We start from the raw sequence: 26098 nt of genomic DNA on the forward strand, positions 1-26098 counted from the left end.
ATCACGAAATAACGTGATACTATCACGAAATAACGTGATACGTATCACGAAATAATGTGATACGTCCCGGTTTTTATTTTCTTGGTCTGGCAGCTCTACGCTTCCGTAGCTTTTCAAAATTATAATTTATTTTGTCCACAGACGCACGGACATTACCTGTCTCAGGAAAATCCTCCGGCGTACTGAGGATTTCCCATCATGCTTCGCTAACATGAAGCAGGCATGATGCAGACATGTAGAACAGTAGAGGGCGTAGTTTCCCCATTTTAGCGGGATTTTAACTACAACTTATTCAACTATGTTACATGTGTAAATAATTCTGATATGTGATTTTAAATATAACCTACTCACTGTTGCTAATTAGATGGTGAATAAGCTACACTGTAGATTCATATGTTTGTAAATCTGATTATGATGAAGTCAGTGCCTCACCAGCCATGAACCTCAGCGCACGTCACTGGTTAGTACCAAGTTCATTATGGGCGCCCCCAAAACTGCTGAGCGACCCCACAATGACAATGAGAGCGATGCTCTGCAGTTTGAGGGAGAGCAGAATCTCTCCTATTAAAGCCTATTAAAATGTAACCATTTACTCACTGACTCAAGTTGAAACTATTGGAGTTCCCATTCAAGAGTCGTCTCTTTATTACGCCATCAAGAATGTCCTGGTTAGCAGTTCATGTTTAATACAAAGTGCAAAAAATAAATAGAGTAGTTTGATCAAAAACCACGATGTTGATTTTGTGATCTCAGCCCACAGATCTTTATCTAAGCCCCACCTGAGGGGGTTTTGTCTGTTAAATGTTGGACTGGATGATTTCACTGATTTTACAAATATATCAGCTCACAATTGCGCACCGTGTTGAAACTAATCTGGACGAAACCAAAGTTATAACTTCTGTAGTCCATTCCAGTATATCCCAAATTAAATGCTTTACATTCAAAAAAAAATGTTAACCTTCCGTTAAAAAAGATATAAATATGAAAACACCAAGAAAGAAACTGAAGGTTCATTTTTTTTTTTTGTCAGAGTTGAGGAACTGCATAAATAAGGCACCGTGTGGTTTTGGTGGTGGACCAGGTTTCTTCCTCAGGGGGACCCTCAGTGGCTCCCGGACCATCAATTGGAAACCTGTGCGCCGCCTGAATCTAATAACCTGATCAGTCGACTGGAGACAAGTTTGTGACAAAACTCTGCTGACAGAAGTTGTCTTTGCTGTGTGTCAGCCGTTTCACACCTACATAGTCGACCGGCAACTGTGTCCACGTGGACAATCAATCATGGAATTATTGGTCCGATATTTGGACAGGAGGAATTCAACAAAGTAAGTCATTCTATATTCTTGATTGTTTTTTATTACATATTGTCGACACTTTAAATCTTGATATATTATTAGCGCTACTAAAAAAACATGAACTAACACGCAGGATCAACTAAAACCGACTGTATTCACCAAAGTGAACTTTTATTTGCAATCCCTGGATATTACTCAGAAACGCTTCTCACTTTTTCACAGCCACGTATTTAAAGCATTAAAAACAAAATATTTAAATACAGCAGGCAAAGGCTAATTTCAGCAAACATTAAAAACGAGTTTTGGCAAACTATTGAGAAAACACTGTCATGCTGTCACTGAGCTAACCTTGGACTTAAACCAGTCTGCACCATGAATGCAGGCAGTGTACTAAGGACATGGAGTTCTTTCTGTAATAGATGACCAGTCTAGTGCACTGAAACCCTCTGTGGACGAAAAAATCATGGAATAACTGCTATCACTTCCCTTTTTTCATTTTCATCCTTCCACATTATTCTGCTGAAATCAGCTAAAAATGGAGGGCAGCTCACCAGTGAGCTGGTCCTTCATGAAGCTTCTATTTGGTGCTGTAACTTTTGTTTCAGTTCAATCTTAACTGAAGATGCTATCAAAGAGGACCACCTGAGAGACGACCTCAGGTATTACTTCATGAGCCCATGTGAGAAGTACCGGGCCAGGAGACAGTTACCCTGGAAACTTGGGGTACAGATACTGAAGATCATCATGATCACTACACAAGTATGTTTTCTGGGTGACCCCAAAGTCTACTACCCATCCAAACGAGTTGCAGAATGTATGTAACATTAGTTGTGTTGTATGTGTGGAGACTTATGCAATACTTTTCTTGATGAGTCAAATGAGGAAATAAATGGATCCCACCCTTAAACACCCATATATCTAAACCTTGCTTCTCTTCTTAATGGCTGATTAAGAGCTAGTTGTTTTTATTCTATTCTGCTGCAAAAAATTACTACTTTTAACCTTAAAACTCAATTATTGGGTGACATCTAGTAATTGCTGACACCAATTTGTTGAATTAAAATGCAGTTTATTTCAGCTCTAGTAAACTGAATTTACACAAATATTTTTGGGACAGAGTTTAAAAAATACATTTTGTCCAGCTACATATAACATAAAGGTCTGTTGTTCCTGCTGTAGCTCATCCTCTTCGGCCTCAACAACCAGCTGGTGGTGTCGTATAAGGAGGAGAATGAGATGGCCTTCAAAAACCTCTTCCTGAAGGGCTACAGTGGGGTAGATGAGGACGACTACAGCATCAGCGTCTACACACAGCATGATGTCTATGACAGTCTGTTTTATGTCTTGGATCAGGCAAGTTCAACCCCCAACAACTCACACACACAACCTGCACCGCCTGGGGTACTTCTACCACGGTTCAAAATTTTGTAATATGTAGAGTTCAAGTCCTGTCAGATAAACAGGATAGGCATATTAAACACTATCAAAGTTTGTTTTTGTACAATGAGTAAAAAACAGCCAAAAGCCAAAGTATAGACGTTGCGTAGACGTGCATTCCTTTCGTGTGGCATTGATATGTGTTCCCCAGTAATGGTGGAATGGTGGAGTTTGCATTGTACTAGAGTTGGGACTTTATTTAAAGGGGTACATTTCGCTGCTGTTAAACCGTTCGTCCGTCCAACCATCCATCTATCCACTTGTAGACAAGACGAGCAAAATCGTCTCTTCTGTAGCTTCTTTTCCGCTTTGCTGGTCACGGGTGTTTCTGGAGCCTATCCCAGCTGGCTAAAGGCAGGAGGTGGGGTACACCCTGGAGAGGTCGCCAATGTATTGTTGTGTTGTTAAACCCTGAACAGAACTTTCAACACAACATTGTCAATACAATATTTACGAATTTGTGCTCTATTGTGGTTTTGCAAGTTAATAGTCAGTCACTAAAAATATGTATAAGTCATTCATGGGGAGTAAAGATTCATCCAGAAATGTAATCATGATGATCATGAAATAATGTGAATTTGACTGGTGACATATTCCAAACACACTCTGTGTGACTGAACGTACACATTAATGGCTTTTTCCTGTTAATTGATCTTTTAGGTTTTCTTGAGTTCCTTAAATGTTTTTTCAGACTTTCTGCTCATGTGTTCTTCAGCAGCCACTTGTCAATATAATATAAATCACAAAAGAACAGTGTTTACATGCGGCTTCTGATGCTTATAGTACAGTCAGCTGGGTCGGCTCTCACTTGGTCCCATCAGCTACGCTAAGGATAAAGACGACAAGCTTCTGCCGCTCATCATCTGTAAAGAGTATTACAAGAGGGGCAGCATGGAGCCCTCGGACGAAGCCTATGACATAGACGCAGAGCTAGAGAAAGGTGAGGGAGATTTCCTTTTTCATTGAATTATATAGGTGAATCCCAGACTACTAATTTAGGCTATCAGCATCTCAATCAGAAATGATTACTGTTCTCAGTTGCTCTGATTTAAAATGCTTGTGGTTTTATATCGTCTAGCAGACTTGGTTACATTTTTAACTAGATTTCAAATTGCATGTCCAGGTACACAATGCATTTATAAATTCAAATTGTACTTCAAAAAGGCTTTAAAGTCTATCACAAGGATGTAACCTGAAATTACTGACTCATCAATCATATGAGAGATGATATTAACATGCAGTGGTCCAGTTTGTCGCTGCTTATCTCTGTTTATTACCACTGTTGAGGTAATAATCCCCAGTTGCTTCAGTTGCTCAACGACCAGCAGATCAAACTGGCTGTACTGGGCAGCTTGTCAGACTTGAACTTGTGCGACTACGGGAATTTGATCAGGGCATTTCTGGCTAAAGTGGTTCCATGCTCCAATCACTTCCCTTGAAGTGTATGCATGTAGTCAGAAGATACCAGGATTCATCTTTTCTCCCTGTTCATCTCATACCTCTCAGATTGCATGTCACATGATCCTCAGACAGCAAATCAATGGAAGACCCAGAATTCATCTTTTTTTGATCTGGATTTTTACAGGTATGCATCATGGGTCAATGCACTGTGTGAGTGCAGCCAGTCCTCATCATGCACTAAAGTACACTAAAACCATTCATTACACTTTCAGACTTGTTGACATCCAAGTAAGCTTCCAGCTGAAAGGAATCAACCTCCAGACAGTGCGTTCACGAGAATTACCCGACTGCTACATGTTCTCTGTCACGGTACGGTTCGAGTATTTTCCACATCAGAAGGTGAAATCCAGCTAAATATTCACCAGAGATCTCATGTGAGATGTGTTTGAGTTCTCTCATAGACTATAGCAAGAACTGAATCCTGCTTAACACTGATCTTATCATGTTCCCTCTAGATAACTTTTGACAACCAGGGCCACAGTGGAAAAGTGAAAATTTTCTTGGATATTGACGCACAGAGCTCTGCGTGTCATGACTGGAAAATATCTGGCACAGGTAAGGTTTGCTTATCCAAATTGTTGGAAAAATCAAATATGTAGAAACAAGAAAATATATAAAAATGAGTTTGTGGGATTAAGAGCTGATAACACATTTAGAAGACAGTGGCAAATTGTTAAATATCTAATTGTAGAAGTAATTTTCAAGTGTCACAGGGTCACACTTGTTTTGTGTTGTTAACTGAAAGCACCTTCACATGTCATGCGTGTTATGTCATGCGTCACAATTTCTGTAATTCTACTAAATGTTAAATAAACATGGACAAACTATGATCAATATCTAATCTTATGTAACTATACCTTCAATCCTGAACTGTGGGGGGCTTTTTACTGCAAGTTATCAGTAATGCCAGGGAAGTATATGACACACATATCTCACATGCTGTAACTGTTTCAGCTCAGAAGAACACTCATTATCTCCTGGTGTTTGATGGCTTCATCATTATTGCCTGTGTCACGTCAGCTGTATTGTGTACCCGTTCAATCATACTGGCTGTCGGGCTGCTGCAGGTCAGTAGTTCGGTCTTTGCTCACACTGTTCAAACAATACAGTTTCTATCCTGTTTTTTGTTTCTTTACTTGCTTACTTACCAGTTGTTCAGGATTGACAAGGAGTCATTATTTCTACCTTTTTCAAACAACAGTCCCTATGAATGAGTTGCATTTAATATATAATACAAATATGTTTCTGCTCTCAGAGGTTTTCCAAATTTCTGCATGAGAACTACAGTCGAAAGGTGTGTGAGGACGACCAGAGCGAGTTTCTGAATGGCTGGTATTTGCTGGTCATTACCAGCGACCTCTTGGCCATAGTGGGGTCCATACTGAAGATGGAGATACAAGCCAAGGTAAAGTTAACCATGCCTTACGACGCTGTGTCCTGATTTCCATGCATTCTGTCACCTTGGATTGTACGTTCTGGTATCCTATCAAACATCTGAGTAATAAAACTGTGGACTTTGGAGTCAAAGCCCTCAATCTGAAGACCATAAAGATAATTTTAATTGAAAGTGAACGTCTGCTCTGTCTGTCGCTGCTATGTAAAGTTTCTTCCCCTAGTTTTACTGGATTGGAAATGAACCACGCTGGCTAATTACTGTGTCTGCATAAATACACACCATCCGAGGGAGTAAGCAAGTGAGCATGTAGATTACTAGAGTAGAACTTTATTTATCCCTTAAGATATGTTCTTCCAAGGAAATCAATTTCTCCGCTGCACTACACACAGCATAGCGTGTACACAAAAATGCAGAAAAAGCACACAGAAGGCATCCGCACATAGAAAGTAGTACCAACACGAAATAGAGTAATAAATAATCCATCAAAAATGTACAAATAGAAAGGCATAAATAGGCATAGGAATAAAAAGGCATAATTAAGCAGGCCTAGTTAGGCATGGGTAGAATGACATGTCTATAGTGTTTGCAGTTTTTTGGTGTATTATGTGTGTCATCCCTCAGCTCTCGTGTGGAATCTCTTCTTCTTCATCTCCCCCAGAGAGGAGTTGCGCAGTTTAAGGCTCAGGGGATGAAGGAGTTCTTCATACTACAGCCTTTGTATCGGCTTTATTCAACACAACCAGACGAACTGTTACTGGCAGGAATCCGACCCGGTCTTTTCCTGCTGAGTCAGCATTTCTTGTAAAAAAATATTTTTATCTGGATTAATGGCAGGATGAGAATGTACTGTATGTACAGTTTTTTTTTATTTTTATGGAACTCAAAAATTGCCAAACAATGGAATCAGATGAAGGTTTCCAAACAGTACTTTCACATGTAATGAAGGCTCTATCACAGTTTTATCAGGTGTGACATTTGACTATAAATACATTATTCTGGTACTTTAGTTTCTGTATGGGAGGGATTTTATTTTTAATCACTATTTTTTCTTCTACTTTGGTAGATTTTTGAATCCTTGCTTGTTTTCCTCGCATCAAGACTGATTAACACATGGAAGAGGAGATCCCCTGATGTTTCCATCACAGCATATCCAAACAGATAGAAAGAAAAGGCATGATGTTGCATGTCCTCTAATTCAGTTTCTTCATTAAAAAAAAGTTACTTATCCTGTCACTTTAGCCACATTGAGGTCCAATATGTCTTCTTCCAATGAGTCCTGATAAAGATGGCAGCAAAGTTACCAGGGGTAAAGAATACAGAAGAGACATCTTAAAGTGCATACATTATAAACATGTCCATAAAACTGTCCATCACAGGTTAGAGTTATATCATACAGCAGCACTTTTCCCACAGGGTAGTATTTAAAATAAGTTTAAAGCTGATTAACTAAAGAGAGTGGGCACATATTGATCATTCACACTGAAGGCCTGAAATAAAAATGAAGTTACTAATGCCTTAAATTATATTAATGTGAAATGAGTTTCAGTTTGGTTTACACAAAAATAGTCTGTGGAAATATCGGCTTACTTTCATTAGACTTCATTAGACATTTATACTCGGATTACATTTTAGAATGTTACTTTAGTAAAAAAGTTCCATTCATACTATTTTCACTTTTTCAACTGAAACAATATTATTTCTACTTCATGAATGAATGTTTTTACTTTTAGAGTTTAACTGACGGTCATGTAGCCATAGGTAAATTTAAACAAACCATCATTGTGCTGTGTTTAAACTACTGGGTGTAGCCATGTTGAACATTGTACTGTGCCTTCTTTTACACCAAATATTAGTTGAACATATCAGCATGAATGAACAACTAGAGGATTTAAATGCTGTTTTCTTCTCTCTGGCAGAGCCTCACCAGTTACGATGTGTGCAGTATCTTCCTGGGAACATCTACATTAATGGTGTGGGTTGGTGTGATTAGGTACTTGGGATACTTCCAGAAATACAACGTGAGTTGATGTGTGGACATTTTCCATTGCTGCAGACAATATTCCACTTTCACTGTAATGTTGGTTACTTGGTCTGTTGTTCAGTGTCCTGTATTGTAACTGTCTTTGTTCAGAGTCTGACATATGGTATATGTTAACATTGGATGATTTACAATTAATCAGAGCACTTCACATATTAATAGGAAATAAGGATACGTATATTTACCAGAAATACCACATCCCCTCTAGCCCTAATTAAATGCCGTTAGCTATAACTGAACATGTGTGTTTGTCTAGGTGTTGATTTTAACCATGAAAGCTGCCTTCCCTAAAGTCCTGCGTTTCTGCTGCTGTGCTGGAATGATCTACCTGGGCTACACCTTCTGTGGGTGGATTGTGCTGGGACCCTACCATGAGAAGGTAACTCCAAGTGGTTTCAGGATGTGAAAGTTGGGGAACAACAACAAGAGTTTAGTGTGCCACCTTCTCATCTTTATTGTCCTTGCTCATATTTAATCCAACAAAACTGGTTAGAACATAAGAAAAGGGTTGTATTAGAGCTCTACCAAATATATTTGAATTCACATCTGTAAGTGTCTAAAACAGCATCTTGGAATGACCATTAGCATAAAAGTTTGTTTTGGCATAAAATATTCACAAAATATTGTTAATAAATCTCCATTAACCATCAAAATTCAAAGAAGAGTAATCTGTATAACTTCACTTTGCCAAATTCTGTACTCGCATCCATCACTGTACATTTAGCTCTCTATTCCTCCATGTCTGTTTCTATAGCTCTACACAGTGGGGAGAATAATTATTTGATAAACTGCTACTTTTGCCGGTTTTTCCATGAAGCGTGAGACTGAATCTAAAACAATCAAGAAAATCACATTGTATGATACTTAAATTATTTACATTTTATTGCATGACATACTGTAAGTGTTTGGTCACCTACCAACCAAGAATTCTGACTCTCACAGACCTGTTACTTTCTCTTCAAGAAGCACTCTTGTTCAATCATTACCCATATTAGCTGCATCTGTTTTAAATTTGTTACCTGTTTAAAAGACGCATGTCAACACAAACAGATTCCAACCTCTTCACAATGTTAAAAACCAGTGAGCTGTGTAAGGATATCAGGGATAAAATTATTGACCTACACAACGCTGGGATGGGCCACAGGATAAAAGGCAAGCAGCATTGTGAGAAGGTGACAACTGTTGGCATAATTATTAGAAAAATGACAAATTCAAAACGACAGTCAAACCCCCTTGGTCAGGGGTTCCATACAAGATCTCACCTCGTGGGGCATTGATGATCATGAGGAAGGTGAGGGATCAGCCCAGAACTACACGGCAGGATCTGGTTAATGACCTGAAGAGAGCTGGGACCACAGTCTCAAGGAAAACCATTGCTGCAGGATTAAAAACTTGCAGCAAATGCAAGGTCCCCCTAGTCAAACCAGCTCATGTCCAGACTCATTTGAAGTTTGCCAATGACCATCTGGATTATCCAGAGGAGGAATGGGAGAAGGTCATGTGGTCCGATGAGACCAAAGTAGAGCTTTGTGGTTAAAACTCCACTTGGCATGTTTGGAGGAAGGAGGATGAGTACAACCTCAAGAACATCATCCCAGGCATGAAACATGGAGGTGGAAACATTCTTTGGGGATGCTTTTCTTCAAAGGGGACAGGACATGTGCACCGTTTTTAGGGGAGGATGGATGGGTCCATGCATCCCGAGATCCTAGCCAACAACCTCCTTCATCTCAGTGACTGCATTGAAGATGGCTTGTGGCTCGACCCGAAACATACAGCCAGGGCAACTAAGAAGTGGCTCCGTAAGAATCATCGCAATGTCCTGGAGTGGTCCAGCCAGTGTCCACTCCTGAACCCACTGCTTTATTTCCTGTGGGCTTTCGCTATGGACCACTAGGTGTCAGTATAGGATCACTACTGTACATAAAATTTTCACAGGTCCCGGTGGGCCACAAGATATTCACTCATGTTCACAGATGCGTTCAATACTCTGTTTTAAATTATCATAATTAATCATTCTTAGGGAGATTTTTCTCATTAGATCACAGGGGCAAATGGTAAAATGTATAGGATGCAGCAAATATCCTGATGCAGTATGTTGTATTAACAAGCTCAGCATCTTGAACCTTCTGGTCAGTGTGAGATAATCAGATTTCAAAACTGCTCAAAAAGCAGGTTTTACTTCCACTTTTGAACCTAACATACATATCAAAAAATGCAATACCACCATAGTGAAACTTGCGTTTTCCTTTTTTTTTTTTTTTTTTTTTTTTTTTTTAGAGAGAGATTAGAAAAGAGAAATTGTAACATGGAAAATATTTTTCTTTTGTGTGAGCTACAATGACACAAAATGAGATGATATTGTAGAAGGAGTCAGATGCAGATCCTTAGACAACAAGTGCCATCAGGGAAAACACGGTATGTTTAGCTGTCCCAGCCCACTAACATAAATTATTTACGGAAGTCCATGCAAGTAGTGGGCGTCTAAACAAGCCTGTGCACAAGCTGTTGGAGATTAGCTGCCTCAGGATGAGTGAAATCTCACTGACGTTATGGAGGCTGTTGATAGGTCATAACGGAGAGGACTAACTACTGTAAATATGTGGCAGACAGATTTATGGTGTGTGCGTCACATCGATTTAATTGAGGATGCTGATGGTTCATTGCCTTGTGAACTAATATTTGTGGGAAGATTCATACATAATAAGCACTTTAAATTTTGCACATGATGAGCGCTCAAGCTTCACGTTGTGCTTGTGGCGATAGCATCTTTATTCAGTTGAAGTGAGAGTGGCCAGCGGTGATGCTACACCTGAAGTTGAACAGTTTTTATCTGTGTGCGATGCCAGTCAGCTATTTACACTGCAGCAGCTGGGGGAGTCCCCCGCAGTTCGCCGTCAACTTCCAGCTCATCTGTATATTTACAAAAAGAATAAACAAAGGATGTTCTTGGACTTCCCATCCCACACATCCTCAAGAGCTTAATCCTTACCTTCACAGAGCGATGTTGTCTCAAGATATTATCACGTTCTGCAGAAATATCATTTTTGCTGTTGATGTGTGCAAAAACAGTATGTTTGCTTTTCAGTCGATCTTGTTCTGCCTCACCAGCATGTTTCTTTTGAGCCTCACCCTCCTCCTGCCTTTGATAGCAATTTTTTTTTTTTTTTGCACAGAGGTTTTTTAAACAGGAATAGGAATTATATTGTCACCAAAAAGGTGATTATTTGGAAATTTTACAGAGTAAAGAGGAGCAATTTTCTTTCTGGGTCGAACTCTTCCTTTAAGCATGCTCTTTTTTTTTTTTTTTAACACGCTTGGAATTTTTGCTTTTTCTAATCAAGTCTGACATGAATTTTATCTGATTACTTCATTCCTTTTTTGTTGTTCGCAAAATTTTTGTCTTGATCACATTTGTCATTTATTTCTCAAGATAAAACATCAAACATTCTTTTTCTCCTCTTCAACTAATCACTTCTGAGGATGTATCTTTTATTTTGAGATCGCTTGTTTGCGAGGTCTCAGCATTGATTCGTCCAAACGACTATATTTGACTTATGAAATACAGTATGTAAAAAAGATCAGCACTCTATCACTTGTCTTGTAATTTTCCATGTTTGATTTGCTCATAATATCAGATTGATTTTGATTAATTTGGCACGTTAACAATTTTTTATTGATCATTTTCAAATGTCTTGTTTAAAAAATATTGATCAGATTTATTATAAATGAAGGAAATCCTTTGCAATCCCTTCAAGTGAAACTCCAGCTACTAAATTGCTGTTTCTATCATTTTTTGACTTCTAACTTTTTTAAAACCAGTGTCTTCTCTTTCATCTCTAGTTTGAGGGCCTGAGTCGTGTAGCGGAGTGCCTGTTCTCCCTGCTGAACGGTGATGACATGTTCACCACCTTTGCCCAGCTGAAGGACAAAAACACACTGGTGTGGATATTCAGTCGGGCCTACCTCTACTCCTTCATCTCCCTCTTCATCTACATGGTGCTGTCGCTCTTCATCGCTCTCATCACTGATGCTTATGAAACCATCAAGGTGCTTTAAGTTTTTGACATGGCGTTTAGAAAAACAGAATGCATGAGAAATGCTTTGTTTGTAATTTTTAAAAATTACTTTTAGTGTTATTTGTGTGGCAATTGCTGAGGTTAACTATTTAGTCTACCTGAGATAACTTGCAACAAGAAAAGACATTTTACAGGATAAAATTACATTCACAGTTTAGCATAGAGTTTTGAGATGCTGTTTTGACATGTTAAAATCAATTTTACTTTAGTTTTTATACAGAGAATTCAATTAAAAGGTATAATAATAAAAGTAACATTTTCTTAGAGGTCATTCTAATAAAAGGCATTTTCAGAAGGCAATTACAGGGAAAATAAGACACATATCTGAAATCTTTCATGGGATAAGTGTGCTGGTAGAAAAGTAGTCTTTGACTGAAGGCAGGATGTTGTTGGGTCACCTGTTTCTCCTTTGCAAATTAAGAGAACTTAATCAAATTTTAGCTCAAACTTTAAGGAATAATTGATTAGATTTTTGTTGTCATTGGTCTGAGAATTATTTTGCCAATTATAATAACATTTCAAACAGTTATTTTTTTTCTTTTAAAGTTCTGGTTCTCTGGGACTTGAATGCTGCTCTGCAAAACCACTCTTTAGCCATTAAACAGCGTGGTATCTCAGAGCAGAAGGGCAGATTGTGATCAGAATTCACATTTAGTCAGAGGAAATGGTGACCAGACCTAAAAATGTCTGATTCAATGTGACTCTTTTGTTCAAGCTGCCTTAAAATACACAGATCTCAGTCACACATGAAAAAAAATGTCAACATAGAGGTGCTGCCTTCAGACTGTAGTGACTTGAGAGATTATCTGTGAAAGCGAAGATACGTGTGAAGCATTCACAGGTCTGTGCCAGGAAACTTTTTTTTGCTTCCTAGCATAGATACACTCACAATTGATTTGACTCTCCTGTTCTTGATTGTCTTTTTCTGATATAGAGCTTCAGCCACCATAAATAAATACATAATGTAAAAAATAGTGTATACCTATGTTTATCAGCAGGGATTATTCTCTGGAGTTACATGTTCTACAAAGCAATAACTTCCATTATATCATAATTACCTTTTATTTACTCACCACATACAACTTTGAATACACATAGATATGAATGGCAGCTGGCTAGTGCAGAGAAGATACAGTATTTCTACTGCAGTTTCAGTCATTTCATGGCATTTGTTAAGTATATATTTTTTCCAACAGAGCTACCAGAAAGAAGGATTCCCTTTGACAGACCTGCAGAAGTTCCTCAGAGACCAGACAGATTTTTCTGCTGCTGAGGGGGGCAGTCAGACAGATGCTGCTGCCAGATACTCTGTGTTCTGCTGCTGCCAACGGTATGACAGTGATGATGGTCATATTATGATGCCTTTTAATATTTAAGCTTTAACCCCTACTGAGACACCACTTCACCCGGAAGCTGCACTGTACAAACATGATTCCTCGTGACTGCAGGATGAGTGATACTATAGTTTAAACACTCTCTTCCTCTGTTTGTATTTTTATGGTTGATTTGAGAGTCAACAACCTGCTCAGTTATTACTTCTGGCTTCAGACCTGTCATGTCATGCTGCAGTAAGACAGAAGTAGGCGTACTTAGCAGACAGTTTTGATGATGTGGTTTGTTTACACATGTAAAAGTAATAGCACTGTTGCTTCAGCCCAGCCTTGTGTCCATTCTTAAATTTTCCTCTTGTTAACATTGGTAATATTAGTGTATCAGATATATTGATTTGTAATTGATGACTTGACAAATCGCATGTAGCAGGAGAAAGATGGTGCTTCAAGCAGGGTTTGAGAGACAGCTATAGTATTTTCATTAAGAAATAATGAAAATTCATTGCGTGCATCTCTTTTGCCAGTCTCAATGTGAAAGGGTGGCTTCAAGCTTAACACTGGTGCCGGCATTTTACTTGTCTTTTATGGCCTACTGTACAAACATGGTGATGCAACATTGGTAATTCTGTGGCAGAGGACTCCTCTCCCTGCAGTTTGATCAAACTAAGATGAGAGAAAGCATGAGTCTTATTTTCAGGTGATTATAGACAAATGAAAAACATGGCCAGGAATAATATCATAATTGGCATGCCTTTACACTGGACTTGAAGTGAGTCTCCCAGTGCAATCAGGACGAACACTGAGCATATGGTAACATTTACTTGCACTTTATCACTACATCAATACACAGCATTCCCATACACAGCCCTGTTTTCTGCTCATTCCTAACTCGGAGTCAGTCTCTGTCATCAGCAACCCAGAGTGGAGTTTCCTCCATGCTGGGGTTTGGCTTTTTCTCATGCGGTCCCAGTGCAATAAAATTAGTGGTAGGAGCTATGCTGACACGCCCAGTGATGGGTTGATTACAGAGAAACTGAAGATTTAAACTGGGAAGAACTGACACACACACACACACACTCCTCCAAGCCTCAGGATTGCTGCCGCTATGCTGTGTTGTCCCTCAAATAAACAGGGTCCGGTTAAGCCTGGTTGCTCAGAGGTTGTTGTCGACGTATTGTCGTGAAATAGGAAGAGTTGTTTGATTCCTGTGTGATGGCTGAAGATTTTGTTCATCTTCGGCTGTGAACTTTTGTTTTTTTTTTGTGTTTTTAGAAGTATTTAATATTCTGTCCTTTATTTTTTTTAATCATTTAACATATTGTAATGGGATGTATTGATCACTGCTTCTTAATGACTCTGAATAATGGGTTTGATCTTTATCTTTAGAGCTGAATTGATTCATCCGTCAGCACTACCCTATCATATCATCATGATAGTGTAGATGATGCTTTATACACTATTATGCAAGTTTTTAATTGCAGAAAATAAATTTACAAGTTTATGTTGTCGTACTTTTACTTTTCGGTGTTCATCAGGATATTCGAAAACTATTCAACTACTGTTTTTGTTATTCAAGTGCTTGTTTATTGATTTTGGTTTCGCTAGTCACAATCCATCAAAATAGCACATCAGTTTTAGGTCTGAAGATCAAGACATAGTCGCTTATCCCAGGAAATCTACAGTAGCAGCAACTTCTAGAGAATTCTGTAGTGTTTGCCATCAAACCAGGGTCGTGCCAACTGTGGAATTAGCTGATTACATGTTTTTTTTACCCCCTCTGTTCTTATTGTTTGCCAGACATTAACACCCTTGAGTTAGCTGTGTTTCTTTTGTCATTAGTCTTCTTCAGTCACTCAACCATCCTGTTTTCCCACTTTTGATGCGGTGAGGAAGTCAAGTGTCCGTTGCAGAGCCATTATTATGACAAAATGCACAACTGATTGGTCCTGCTGCTCTATCTGTAGAGATAAGCACAGAACTGGGTGCACTCTTGTCAAGTTAAACATTTTCTGTAATTGGTAATTTGCTACCAAATCTCATTATTATGAGTATCTTTGCCTCTCAATGGTCACAAAAATTAGATCAGCATTCTCGGCTAACATCATAAACTCTTACTGGATGAAATTACATCTGCATACAATTAGCCTCTTCCTGCGATGATCTTTTTCTGCAGTCAGTAAGTCTACTTTGGAAATACTTAAAAACTTACTTGGAATCAATATATCAATTTAGTCAGATGAAATAATGTGCTGCAGATCAAGATGCTTGTAAATTGACTGTTAAGTGGACTGTGATGGGAAACATAGCAGCTGTCAGTGATATAGCTATTAGAGCCTGAATAAAGTCTTACATTAAACTAATGAATGTCTTGAGGGTTTTAGAGCCCTAGGACTTATTGTGGTTACAAAGTACTGTGTGGTAAAGCAACTCCACCGGAAGGGCTATTAAGTTTGAGAGATATTGTACAAAGTACACTGGATAAATAAAGTTGAATGGATAAATGAATGGATAGAACTTTGCGCTGTCTGTTAAATGCATTCAAATCCTCGAACAGCTGCAGCAGTTTGTGGAATTGAGTCTTCAAGACTTGTTCTTGCTCTGTAAAATGTGCAGATCCTCAAAATGTACGAACCTTGCCTAAATGTTGACAGATTTAATATATTGGGACAATCAGCCAAACATAGTGTTCCAGATGCGTGCTTGTACTGGCTGGAACTTTGGGATTCAATTGAAATGACTAACAATCAGCTATTGTTATGTAAAAAGTCAAATGACTCATTATGTGACTTCCCAAAGAATCTGAGAATGTCAACAAAGAAAAGTATCTGTTTTTAACTGTAAATTTATCATTACGTGTCTCATGCTCCTTTTTGGACAATGTTCTTGCAGAGTTCCTGAAAGTGATGTCTGATCATTGACAGCCATCCTGTTGACAAAAGAAGATGCTGAAGACAGGACTTCACATATCTTCAACCTTAGACTTTGGGATCAAGAGGTTGACTGCAAAATACTGGTGTTGAGTTTCCATTCAAGGGGAACGAATCGGTGTCGTGCAATATGTAAAAGTTTACGCTTGTAAACAGGACACTGGAGCGTGAGTTAGTTGAAAATATATACATATATAATGAATATGTGTATGTATATATGTATGTGTGTATATATACAACACACACATGTATATATGTATATATGTATTACAATATATAAAATATGTATTAGTATCATTTGCCTTGAGGGTATTGTTGAAATGTTTACAGGGCTTTTTAAATGTCTGCATATTTTCTTCATTTGACTTTCTGTAAATTCTGTTGCTATACAACATTATTCAGTGCTGAATGTAAGTTACCAAGTGTTGTAGTAAAAGCTGCAGTAAAGCACATTCCTGTTCTCGCTGTCCATTTTCAGCTTTTCTCAAAATTTAAGGTGATCAAAATGATCAGTTATTTACCACAGATTCATTTTATTGTTTACATGGCAAATGTTATAAATTAATGGTGGCACAGCAGGTACCACTGTTGCCTCGCAGCACGAAGATTCCAGGTTCCAGTCCTTTCTGTGTAGAGTTGGTATGTTCTCCCGGTGCCTACTTGGGCTCTCTTTGGGTTCTCCAGCTTCCTCACACCTCCAGAACTATGTAATTTAGGTGAATTGGTAACACCAAATAGCCCAAAGGTGTGAGTGGTTGTCTGTCTTCTCACGTGGCCTCACGATGAGCTGGCGTCTCATCTGGGGTGTACCCCACCTCTCGCCCTTAAACAGCTGGGATAGGCTACAGCAGACTCGTGACCTGCAAGACAGAGAAGTGGCTGTAAATGAAATGACTGCTACTATCTAGTCCGCAAGAAGAAAGATGGAAGTTACGATTTAAAACTGCACCACATTTTATTTGAAAGTATGTTGGATATTTTCTGTAACATGAAAAAGCCCCTATTTTTTCCTTTAAATGGTTGTCTTAATTCAGTCAGTAACAAAAAGCAGAGAAGAAAAATACCCAAAACATTTGTATCGTGAATCTAAATCATTTTACATAATCATTAATTAGCTCCTGATCAGACTGATTACTGCAGTAATCATCCTCCTAGTGATGGTAATAATCCTTTATTGCTCTCTGAAGGGAAACTTTTTTCCACTCTAATAACCACACAATATATATTGGTACAGGTCTCTACACACACACACACACAGTGGGCATCGCTCACATGGGGCCCACCAAATGAGAAACTGTTAGGGGAACGCTGCCTTGCTCAAATAGCAGCACATTTATTTTTGAACATACCGTATAACATTCTGTGAAGAGTCCACTTGCAGTCTTAGTTTACAAGATAAACTACAATAGTGCCCAGCATGCTGGTTAACTTTATCACATCACCATAGCAACACAAAGTACAAACTGACTGATTAATAATGAATATCTTGATCAAGATATTTGTTAATAAATGTTAATTTTATACAATTATAACCTCACTTTTTGAAGACGCACTAAACCACATTTGAAGAAATGTCAGCTTGATTTTTGATGTTCTTCAAACTTGCTGTACTTTAACATATAAGCAAAGCCTTGATAAAAAATACCATGGTGACAGGGTTAGACGGCTGGGTTTTTTCTTGACGAAACAAACAAAGCAATGAAGCAAACTATCAAGGTCCTAAGGATAGATCAACGTATTTCAGCCTAAATGCAAGAAAAGTATGAAGTCTGGTCAAACCCGCAGTGATAAGGTGATGTAGCAGAGCTATAGTACAGGTTTTTTTAAAAAATCAGTTGCATAACCAATCTTGGCTGAGATTGAGTAAGTGGGGACTTCTCAATTACCTCACTAGCAATATGAGTCAGCTTTATCGTCAAATCTACAAGCAATTATAGATTCTGAGACAAGCTGGAGCATGACTCTGTAAGGGGAGTGTAATTCCTATGCTTTGAAAATGATAGACCAAAAACACATTTCATTTACCATTCAAAAACATTGGGATTAGATATTTGGCAAAATGTGACATAGAGAAGTGATTAAGTATATTTCCAGTGTAATAATTCCAAAATATAAATTTTGATTTTGGAGAATTCAATCAAAACAGAGATCAGAGCAAGTCAAATAAGTACTTTTCAGGAAATAAAAACATTTTTTTTTGCAGTAAGGGATTCCTTAAACCAATATGTATATTTATCAAAAATCAGTTACTTTTCAACACAATGCAAATTAATGAGGAATCACAAATTAATATGTATGAGTGTTGTCTCAAAATAGCATGTATGTATGGGAAAGAGTGAGCACAGCATTGATGGCTTTCATATTAATATTTGTGTAACTGCAGACCCTTAGAGGAATTAATCTGAATGGATCACACATTTATGCACACCACAACTGTTGTGAATTTTGAAATAAGTTTTAGTAAAATTTGACCTGCATATGTGCAAAAAATATCAGGATGGGCGAACATGAAATGATAAACCGTACAGGAGCATGGATTACAAACTGTAACCAAAATAGGAAATCTTACCTGCAGGGTCCAAATGACCTAAAGCTAATTTAAATTTTGCATTTCACCCCTAGTAATAAATGCATATTTTTTTCACTTTTACCTGAACTTTTCACTAAGGTTGTTTTGTTCTGAGTTGAGTTGTGAAATGTAACTTTGGACTTACGGAGCGAGATGTCTCCTCATACATTTGAAAAAACAACAACAACCATGTACGCCTAGGGACTTTTTTGTTGTTGTTGTTGTTCAAAGACTACATGCATTATTTCAATGATGAGAATGTAATCCATGAGGCGGCTCCCATTGTGGATTGAAATGCCCCAGCCAGGATTTTTATAGAGGTACATTACTGCTGTTCAGTTGAGCACCAGGAAGTGAGCAAGTACATCTAAGACATGGTGACATCTGAACAATCCGGATGGATCATAGCACTGCGGGTAAGGGGATAAACATGCACAGTTAGAGCATTTTGAAAACAATAGACTAAAAACTGCTCATTAGTAAACAAAGTGACATATCCATAACCTCACCTGACTGTGGTAACTTTTTTTTTTTTTGCCTTGTGAGGAATTTCAACGTGAGCCGGAGAAGCACACGCCCTCTACGTCAACGAGCTGAAGCGTTTAAAAGAAGAAGAAGAAAAAAAAAAGAGACGTCTCAACTACTCTTGCTCCACTTGGTCCTCTCGATCGCAACCTGTCGGGGAATATGTTCGTTGACTCGCCTCGGGGTCTTCACTAAGTCAGTCTGCGCTCCTGACGCACAGCGGCCGGTCCGTCTCCACAGGTAGGCTGGACACCTGGCGCACTGTTGTTCTCCACGACGTTTTCTTCATACTTTAGATTAAAACATTCAGCAACGTTTCTCTATCAGTACAGCAGTACTTTCAAAGCCAAGTCTGACAGGTTATAGAAATGATAATCATTTAATAAAGTGAGGTGAACCGATTGGAGAAGCTGAAATCTTGTTTCGCAGCATAGTTGTGGTGTTCATTCGAAGGAATGTTTGCGCACGGACTAAAGTCGAGTTTCTTCTCTTGGCTCTTGTTGGTATGATCGCTCTGAGGCATGTTGTCATTTCAGTTTTATTCTGATCAACTTTTTCAAGTAAATGACTTTCAGCTTCTGCCTTAAGTCACTTACGGTAATTAAGTATAAATATAATTGTAATATGTACTAACTTGGCCAAGTGTATTCTTCGTCACAGTGCTAATATTAATGGTTATTTAGTTTATTTTTAATGAAAAATTACTGCCTTGATTATTAGATTAATTGGTTAAATAAAAAATATCATTTTCATTAATGATCATAATTTTTTTTAAATCACAGTATTGACTTTGCATGTCTTGGTTTGAGAAGCACGAACACGGTTTTATTTTTGTTTGGCGTTTTTACACAATAAATAATAATTCTTATAATCAACTGATCGATCTCCTAATAGTTTAATCTCTTATGTAATCATAGAATTATTAACTAACAATTATACTATGTTTTCCCACTTCATAGATTCCCTTATAACATGGCCCAGCAGAACGTCAGCTGCCATTATAATGAGTCAATGAGCTTCTTCTACAACAACAGTGGTGCTGTTGACAAATGGGACAAAGCCCAGCTCATCCTGGTCCAAGTGGTCGGATCTCTCTTCTGTTGTTTCATACTGATCTCCAATTCCATGGTCATAGCAGCTGTCATCACCAACAAGAGGTTTCACTATCCTTTCTACTATCTCCTTGCCAACCTCGCTGCCTCAGACTTCCTGGCTGGCATAGCTTACGTGTACCTCATGTTCAACACAGGCGAGGTGTCGCGTAAACTTACGGTTAACGGATACCTGTTCCGTCAAGGTCTTCTGGACATTAGCCTCTCGGCCTCATTGTCTAACCTGCTGGTAATAGCTCTGGAACGCTACATTTCCGTCATGAACTGGAAGGTCCACAGCAACCTGACAAAGAAGAGGGTGACACTGCTGATCATACTGGTGTGGGCCATCTCCATCTTTATGGGGGCTGTGCCAAGTCTGGGCTGGAACTGCATCTGCGACCTGAGCAAGTGTTCCCAGCTGGCTCCCATCTTCAGCAGGAGCTACTTGATCTTCTGGTCTGTGTCTAACCTGGTGGTGTTCCTTGTGATGGTTGCCATTTACATGAGGATTTACACCTATGTCATGAAGAAGACATTAATTCTAACACCGCACACCAGTGGCTCCATCAACCGCAAGAGGACACCAATTAAGCTCATCAAGACAGTCATGGTCGTACTTGGTAGGTGTGCTTTAATCAGATAATACCAGTGTTATTATTTATGTTGTAAGAATATGATTCATTTGCGGATGTAAGCAATGTTTTGTGACAGTCCAGTGAATTCACCGAGTCACTGCTGACTCTTGAGTTATGCTCTCCTGATAAGTGAGAAACCTCAAGTCCAAGAACACAAGCCTTTGCTTAGTTTGCTTTAAAGTGCAATTGTTCAAAACATTTACCAGTGAATAAAACACTAGTTTAACTTTCAGTTGTGTGTATAAAATGAATCCGTTCTTCAGTGCATGCAATATGAAAGTGCATTAGCTAAATCCCAAAGTGACACACTGAAGTGTGCTTGTCCTGCAAAAAAACAAACAAACTCTAAAGAGATTGTTATTTCAGGATATGAAATAGGAATTAAAAGCAAATATTTGTTTTAAATTACTGTTAAATTACACATCAAGTTGTAGGCAAATGATTTTCAGTTTATCTGCTAATACATTGATCAACTCAATGTGTCTGAGACTGTGAAAGCAGACAAAGTCTGAAGATTCTTTCTACGCTCCTGTATTTTCTTCCAAGATGAAGCGGTCGGAAATCCTGGTCTGCCTCTCTTTGTTTAGGTGTTGCAACAGGATACTCTCCAACAGAGGCTCAGTGCTCATATCGCTCCCCTCCCAGTACTTTCCTTGAAAAATGAAACGATAAAACTGCACCAACATATTCTCCTGGAGAAGCAACAGACTGTGCTAAATGCCTATTTCCACCTATTGGTACAATTATCTTGTGGAATGAAGGTCGGTCATTGATCTTTGTCTCCTTGGGAAATTTGCTTGCCCCGTAGGATAGTTTGATGCAGTTTGTAGCTGATGAGCTGTCTGCCTCTTCACACACTTTATTGCTTTCTGTTGTGTAACTATCTCTCCCTGCAAGGACAATACTGTTCAGCCTGTGTGGCATACCATCCACACCACACTGGCCTCAAATTAACCTCCCCAAAGAATCTTCCTATCGTTACCCATGAGTCTCCTTGAGTTTTTTTGAGGTTGCCAAAGTTTTATGATGGAAATGCATTGATTAAGTCCCTGTATATATCGTAGAAAAGTCCCTGATGTGGACATGTAATTTATTTTGAAGGAGCATACGCTGTAATATCAAACAAAAAAAGACCATTTGAATCCTACAGCTCCAGTTTTATCATAGGGATATACTAAGCAGGAAAAAACAGTTCCAAGATTAAAGCAGTCTACTGGGTGGAACTGGGCCAACCAGTTCAGACATAATTTGCATACATGTGTATTGTTACAACTAGAGTAAAATGAATGAATGTGTAAGCATTGTAAGTGGATAGTGCTCCTGGTGCTTGACTATGCTCATCTTTGTAACTGTTATTATTGACTGCTGTAGAATGCATGAGAACATTGTGGCCTTTATGTTAAGTGTAGCTAATATTTTGTTTTCATTCTTTATGTGCAAACACCAACATTAAATGAAATGCAACCGAGTGAAGGAACATTGTGCTTATAATGTGCGTCCCTCAGCAGTCTTGGTTTTCTTTCTCCTCGGCTGGTGATTTAAAGAGGAACGAAGTCCCCTTTCAAAGTTTAATACAACAAAAACTGCCAATGGAAGATTGTTAAACCGATGTTTGCTTTCAATCTGAACATACGGCCCATCAAAGACATACACAAAAACAATAGGAAACATATAAAGTCTTTTGACTTTAAGCTCCAAATCTAGTGAATTACTGAGATCAACACTTAGACCAGATCCTCTGTGTCTGTTTACATACTTATCCACACTTGTGATTTCTAGACAAAGAGAGGCACCTCTGTAGAACTGCCCCTGTTTTATTCTGCAGATATATGAGAGCTCAGAGATGCTGGTAGAGTCAACATTACTGTTGCTGGACAAGTTGCTGCTTGTTACTTTACTTCACTTTCAAAATTCTAGCTCTGTTTTGTGCCCACGCATGTTTGGAATAGATGGTTAATTAGCTACTCCGGTGTCCCTCTGAGCAACCGTGCTATTTAGCAAACACACAACATTAGCAATCCTGGCATTATTTTCTCAACCTGTGGCTGCTTGTTGTGTTAGTCTTAGGATAGGTTGGTGGCCATTTTATGAGTCAGCAGCCTGAACGAAACACACTGCAGCCAATGCTTTTAAACTAATACTAAGGCAATTAATTAATAACTAATTCATGTTTCAACCACGAAAAAAAAAAAAAAATCTCATATGAATCTCAGGTTTCAGGTTTTCAGATGTGATAATTTGCTCTAATATCAGTTTGGTATAATCCTGTTTCAGAAAATCAAGAAACATGGATCGCTAATATTTTTTGCAGACCTAATTAAATTTTGCCTTCAAGTAAGATGTACATTTATGTTTGTCTCTGCTGCACTATAGTCAAAAGGCTAAGATGATCACTGCTTTTATGTGGTAGTGAAATTTTACTGCTGTTATAAGAGTGCAATGGACCTGGGTTTATTGAATATAAAGTATATCTGTCAAATAGATTTAAAGTGTTTAAATTATGATTAATACCGCTCTTATCACTGCTTCATAGTCCAGAAAACATGTTGAATGCACTTAAAGTTGAGTTAAGTCGTTGCTTAAACTTCTATTCTTAAAAAACCACAAAGACACTTTTGTTATTCTTTGATGCATAAAGACGCCACTAAAAGTGGGAGGAGGTCAATTCTTTTTATCTTTGCATAATTCCATTGTTTAAGGTGTATACTGAACATGATTCCATCAAAAGCAACGACTAAGAAAGCCGAAGAACTTTCAACCTGGCAATAATTTCTTAATACATTGATATAATTAACAAACTATGTCAAGCTGTTTAAGTTTTGAATTAAAGGAAAAGCTTGATGCAGTTACTGTTTTATTTGGAGTTGAATGAGAAGATTGATATCAGTCTAAGTACAGTATGTTGAACGAACATGAAGCATCCCTCACCAGTTGGTTTGCCTGGTGTAGCAAACTGGACAGAAGTTGCTGACCTGTTTATAGGTAACTAAATGTGTCAACAACATATCACGACATATCACTAAGATGACTTCTCCCTGTTTATTTTGTGTGAAATATGAAAATCATCTTCAATCCATTGTAATTTTATTGGAGAATTAACGCAAGAGATTGTAAATGACTACTGACTACACATGTCTGAAATTATTGTTTTTTTAAGTTGGAACTTGACCTTGTGTTTAGGTTTTAGCATGCATGAAATTATGTGTCTGTAAGGAATTAGTTACATGAAGCTAACTTTGTGATTTTCTGTAGGGGCATTTGTGATATGCTGGACTCCGGGCCTTATAGTTCTACTGTTGGATGGGCTCAACTGTACAAGTTGTAAGGTCATGAAACTAAAACGCTGGTTACTGCTCCTAGCTGTCCTCAACTCTGTTATGAACCCCTGCATCTACTCTTACAAAGACGAGGAAATGTGGACAACCTTTAAGAATTTGATGCGCTGTATTGGAAATGGCACACGGCGACAGCGGTCGACAAAGGCCAACACCAGGCCACTCAGTTCTGGCCAAGACACGGGCAACAGTCAGCCTCCCTCAGAGGAGACATAAAATGACAATGAGGATGAACTCGATACCCGAAAAAATAATTTCTGTCTATTTCTGACTCCCTTTACCTCGCAAAGAAGCAGATTGGAGTTGATCTGAAAGAGAAACTACGCCATCATCTCCAGTTGGTCTCAGGAGGTCCTCATTGTCCTCAGATTAAAAGTGCAATCTTCAAGAGACTCTACAGGCCATCTGCTCCAGGCTAGAGCAGTGGTGGTGAGATAAAGATAAGAGACCTTGATGCAATGCAAATTCCACTATCGGATCCAAGGGCATGCTATTTTAGTTTCTTCTGAATTACATAGTTATCAGCCACAGAACCCCAACTGACATGTAATGCTCCGTTCTTTTGTCTTCCTCATTGCATCGTTGTGGCTTATTTAAGTTTGGTTAATATTGTCCTGCAATATCTGGAGAATGATTTCATAATGAAGTATGCAGTGGTACATTTCTAATTTTTACCAGAAATGGTAGTGAGACATTGCTTTTAATTTGTATACATGTCATTGAGTTATTCAGGAGGTTTATTTCCTGTGTAGCTTTTGAGGAGACAATACTAGAGTGCATGATGCAGTTAAGAAACATCATTCATTTAAAGTCAACTATTGTATAACTATGGGTTTATTTTGATAAGGAAAATGTTAATAATTCTTGTTTTTACTCAACAAGTACTATAAAATGCTGTACTGTATGTCTACTTTTACATCCTGTAAGATTTTATCAAGAATAGGTGAAGTTATTTCAAATGCTATTTTGAATAATTTAAAAATTGTTTACTCCGTTTTTTTGTGCAAGCAGCTAACTTTGGGGAATTGATGACGAGGTTGCCCTGTGCTCTTTTCTTCTACCAGTTCATCATAACAGATAACCTGCTACCTGCAACACCTCATGGAGGTAGACTTGTGTAGCATTTTAAAACATCCCCTTCAGCTCACTTAATAGCTGCTGTTTCTGTGACGAAACAACTCTTTATTGGACAGCCAAACAGTTGTAAAATGATTGCGACACACTGGATTCCTGCTGAAGGTTGAGCAGACATTAAGTACCTGCAGAAACTGAAGAGGATATGACTGAATAGACTGTGACTATGACACATACTACTCCCCCGCCCCTACCAGTCTGCGCTGATGACTCTGTTGCTAAATCAATCACAGGTTTCAAGTGACTGCTCTTCAACCTGCTGTACAGTATTTATGTGCTTCATGTTGTAAAGACATGACATCATGAAAGCTGTTTTTTTTTTTAATGTCGGTAGTGTAGCTATGCCACATATATGGTGTACTGTGACAGTGGGGTATTTCTTATTGAGTTGAAATTATCCATTGACATCCAAGTGTGACAAGTCTTTCAGACTTTCAAATTGAAAATTATTTTTATTAAATATCAACTTTTGGAGTTTTGTTTCTTTTTTGTCAAATATGATAATGTGTATTGTATATACTGTATATAATTTTTTTCAGATACAGAAACGACAAGTACCAAAATGCTTTAAAAAATGCCACTGTAAAAATGCACTATGACTCTGATGACATGGTTTCTAGGAATTTTATGTTAAAAAGTTTATACTCAGTGCATCAAAACGCTGAGGGAAATATCAAATTATTAACAAATTTAACTCAATCTGACAATTTCATGAATAATCTGATGTGTGTTACATATATAAACATGCTAGTCTAGCTATCCGTTGAAGCGGTAGCGATATTGTTTGGATTAGTTGTGATAAATTAAATTTATTATTCATTAGTCTCAGAAAGAGTAAAGAT

The 26098-nt window shown here is 38.2% G+C and overlaps 2 protein-coding genes and 1 long non-coding RNA gene across 3 annotated transcripts; 2 read left to right on the plus strand and 1 right to left on the minus strand.

Moving 5' to 3' along the window:
- The first annotated feature begins 1080 nt into the window (after nt 1–1080).
- mcoln2 (mucolipin TRP cation channel 2) lies at nt 1081–16426 on the plus strand. The gene is made up of 14 exons (XM_068320151.1): nt 1081–1325; nt 1901–2054; nt 2475–2648; nt 3516–3672; nt 4239–4317; nt 4406–4502; nt 4649–4748; nt 5148–5260; nt 5449–5598; nt 7506–7607; nt 7884–8006; nt 11471–11677; nt 12903–13036; nt 15927–16426. Exons 1-14 carry the CDS (start codon nt 1282–1284, stop codon nt 15946–15948), a joined length of 1656 nt encoding a protein of 551 aa, XP_068176252.1. The 5' UTR covers nt 1081–1281; the 3' UTR covers nt 15949–16426.
- Nucleotides 16427–16689: 263 nt separating this feature from the next.
- LOC137599300 (uncharacterized) lies at nt 16690–19122 on the minus strand. Its single transcript, XR_011036784.1, has 3 exons — nt 19043–19122; nt 18863–18943; nt 16690–16824 (listed from the first exon to the last, which is right to left on the minus strand). It is a non-coding gene; the product is annotated as an uncharacterized lncRNA (long non-coding RNA).
- Nucleotides 19123–19180: 58 nt separating this feature from the next.
- Nucleotides 19181–25669, plus strand: lpar3 (lysophosphatidic acid receptor 3). The gene is made up of 3 exons (XM_068320152.1): nt 19181–19298; nt 20018–20772; nt 24040–25669. The coding sequence occupies exons 2-3, from the start codon at nt 20031–20033 to the stop codon at nt 24336–24338; spliced, it is 1041 nt and encodes a 346-aa protein (XP_068176253.1). The 5' UTR covers nt 19181–19298; nt 20018–20030; the 3' UTR covers nt 24339–25669.
- Nucleotides 25670–26098: the final 429 nt, after the last annotated feature.

The sequence above is a fragment of the Antennarius striatus genome, chromosome 7, assembly GCF_040054535.1.
Source record: "Antennarius striatus isolate MH-2024 chromosome 7, ASM4005453v1, whole genome shotgun sequence".
Lineage (NCBI taxonomy): Eukaryota > Metazoa > Chordata > Actinopteri > Lophiiformes > Antennariidae > Antennarius > Antennarius striatus.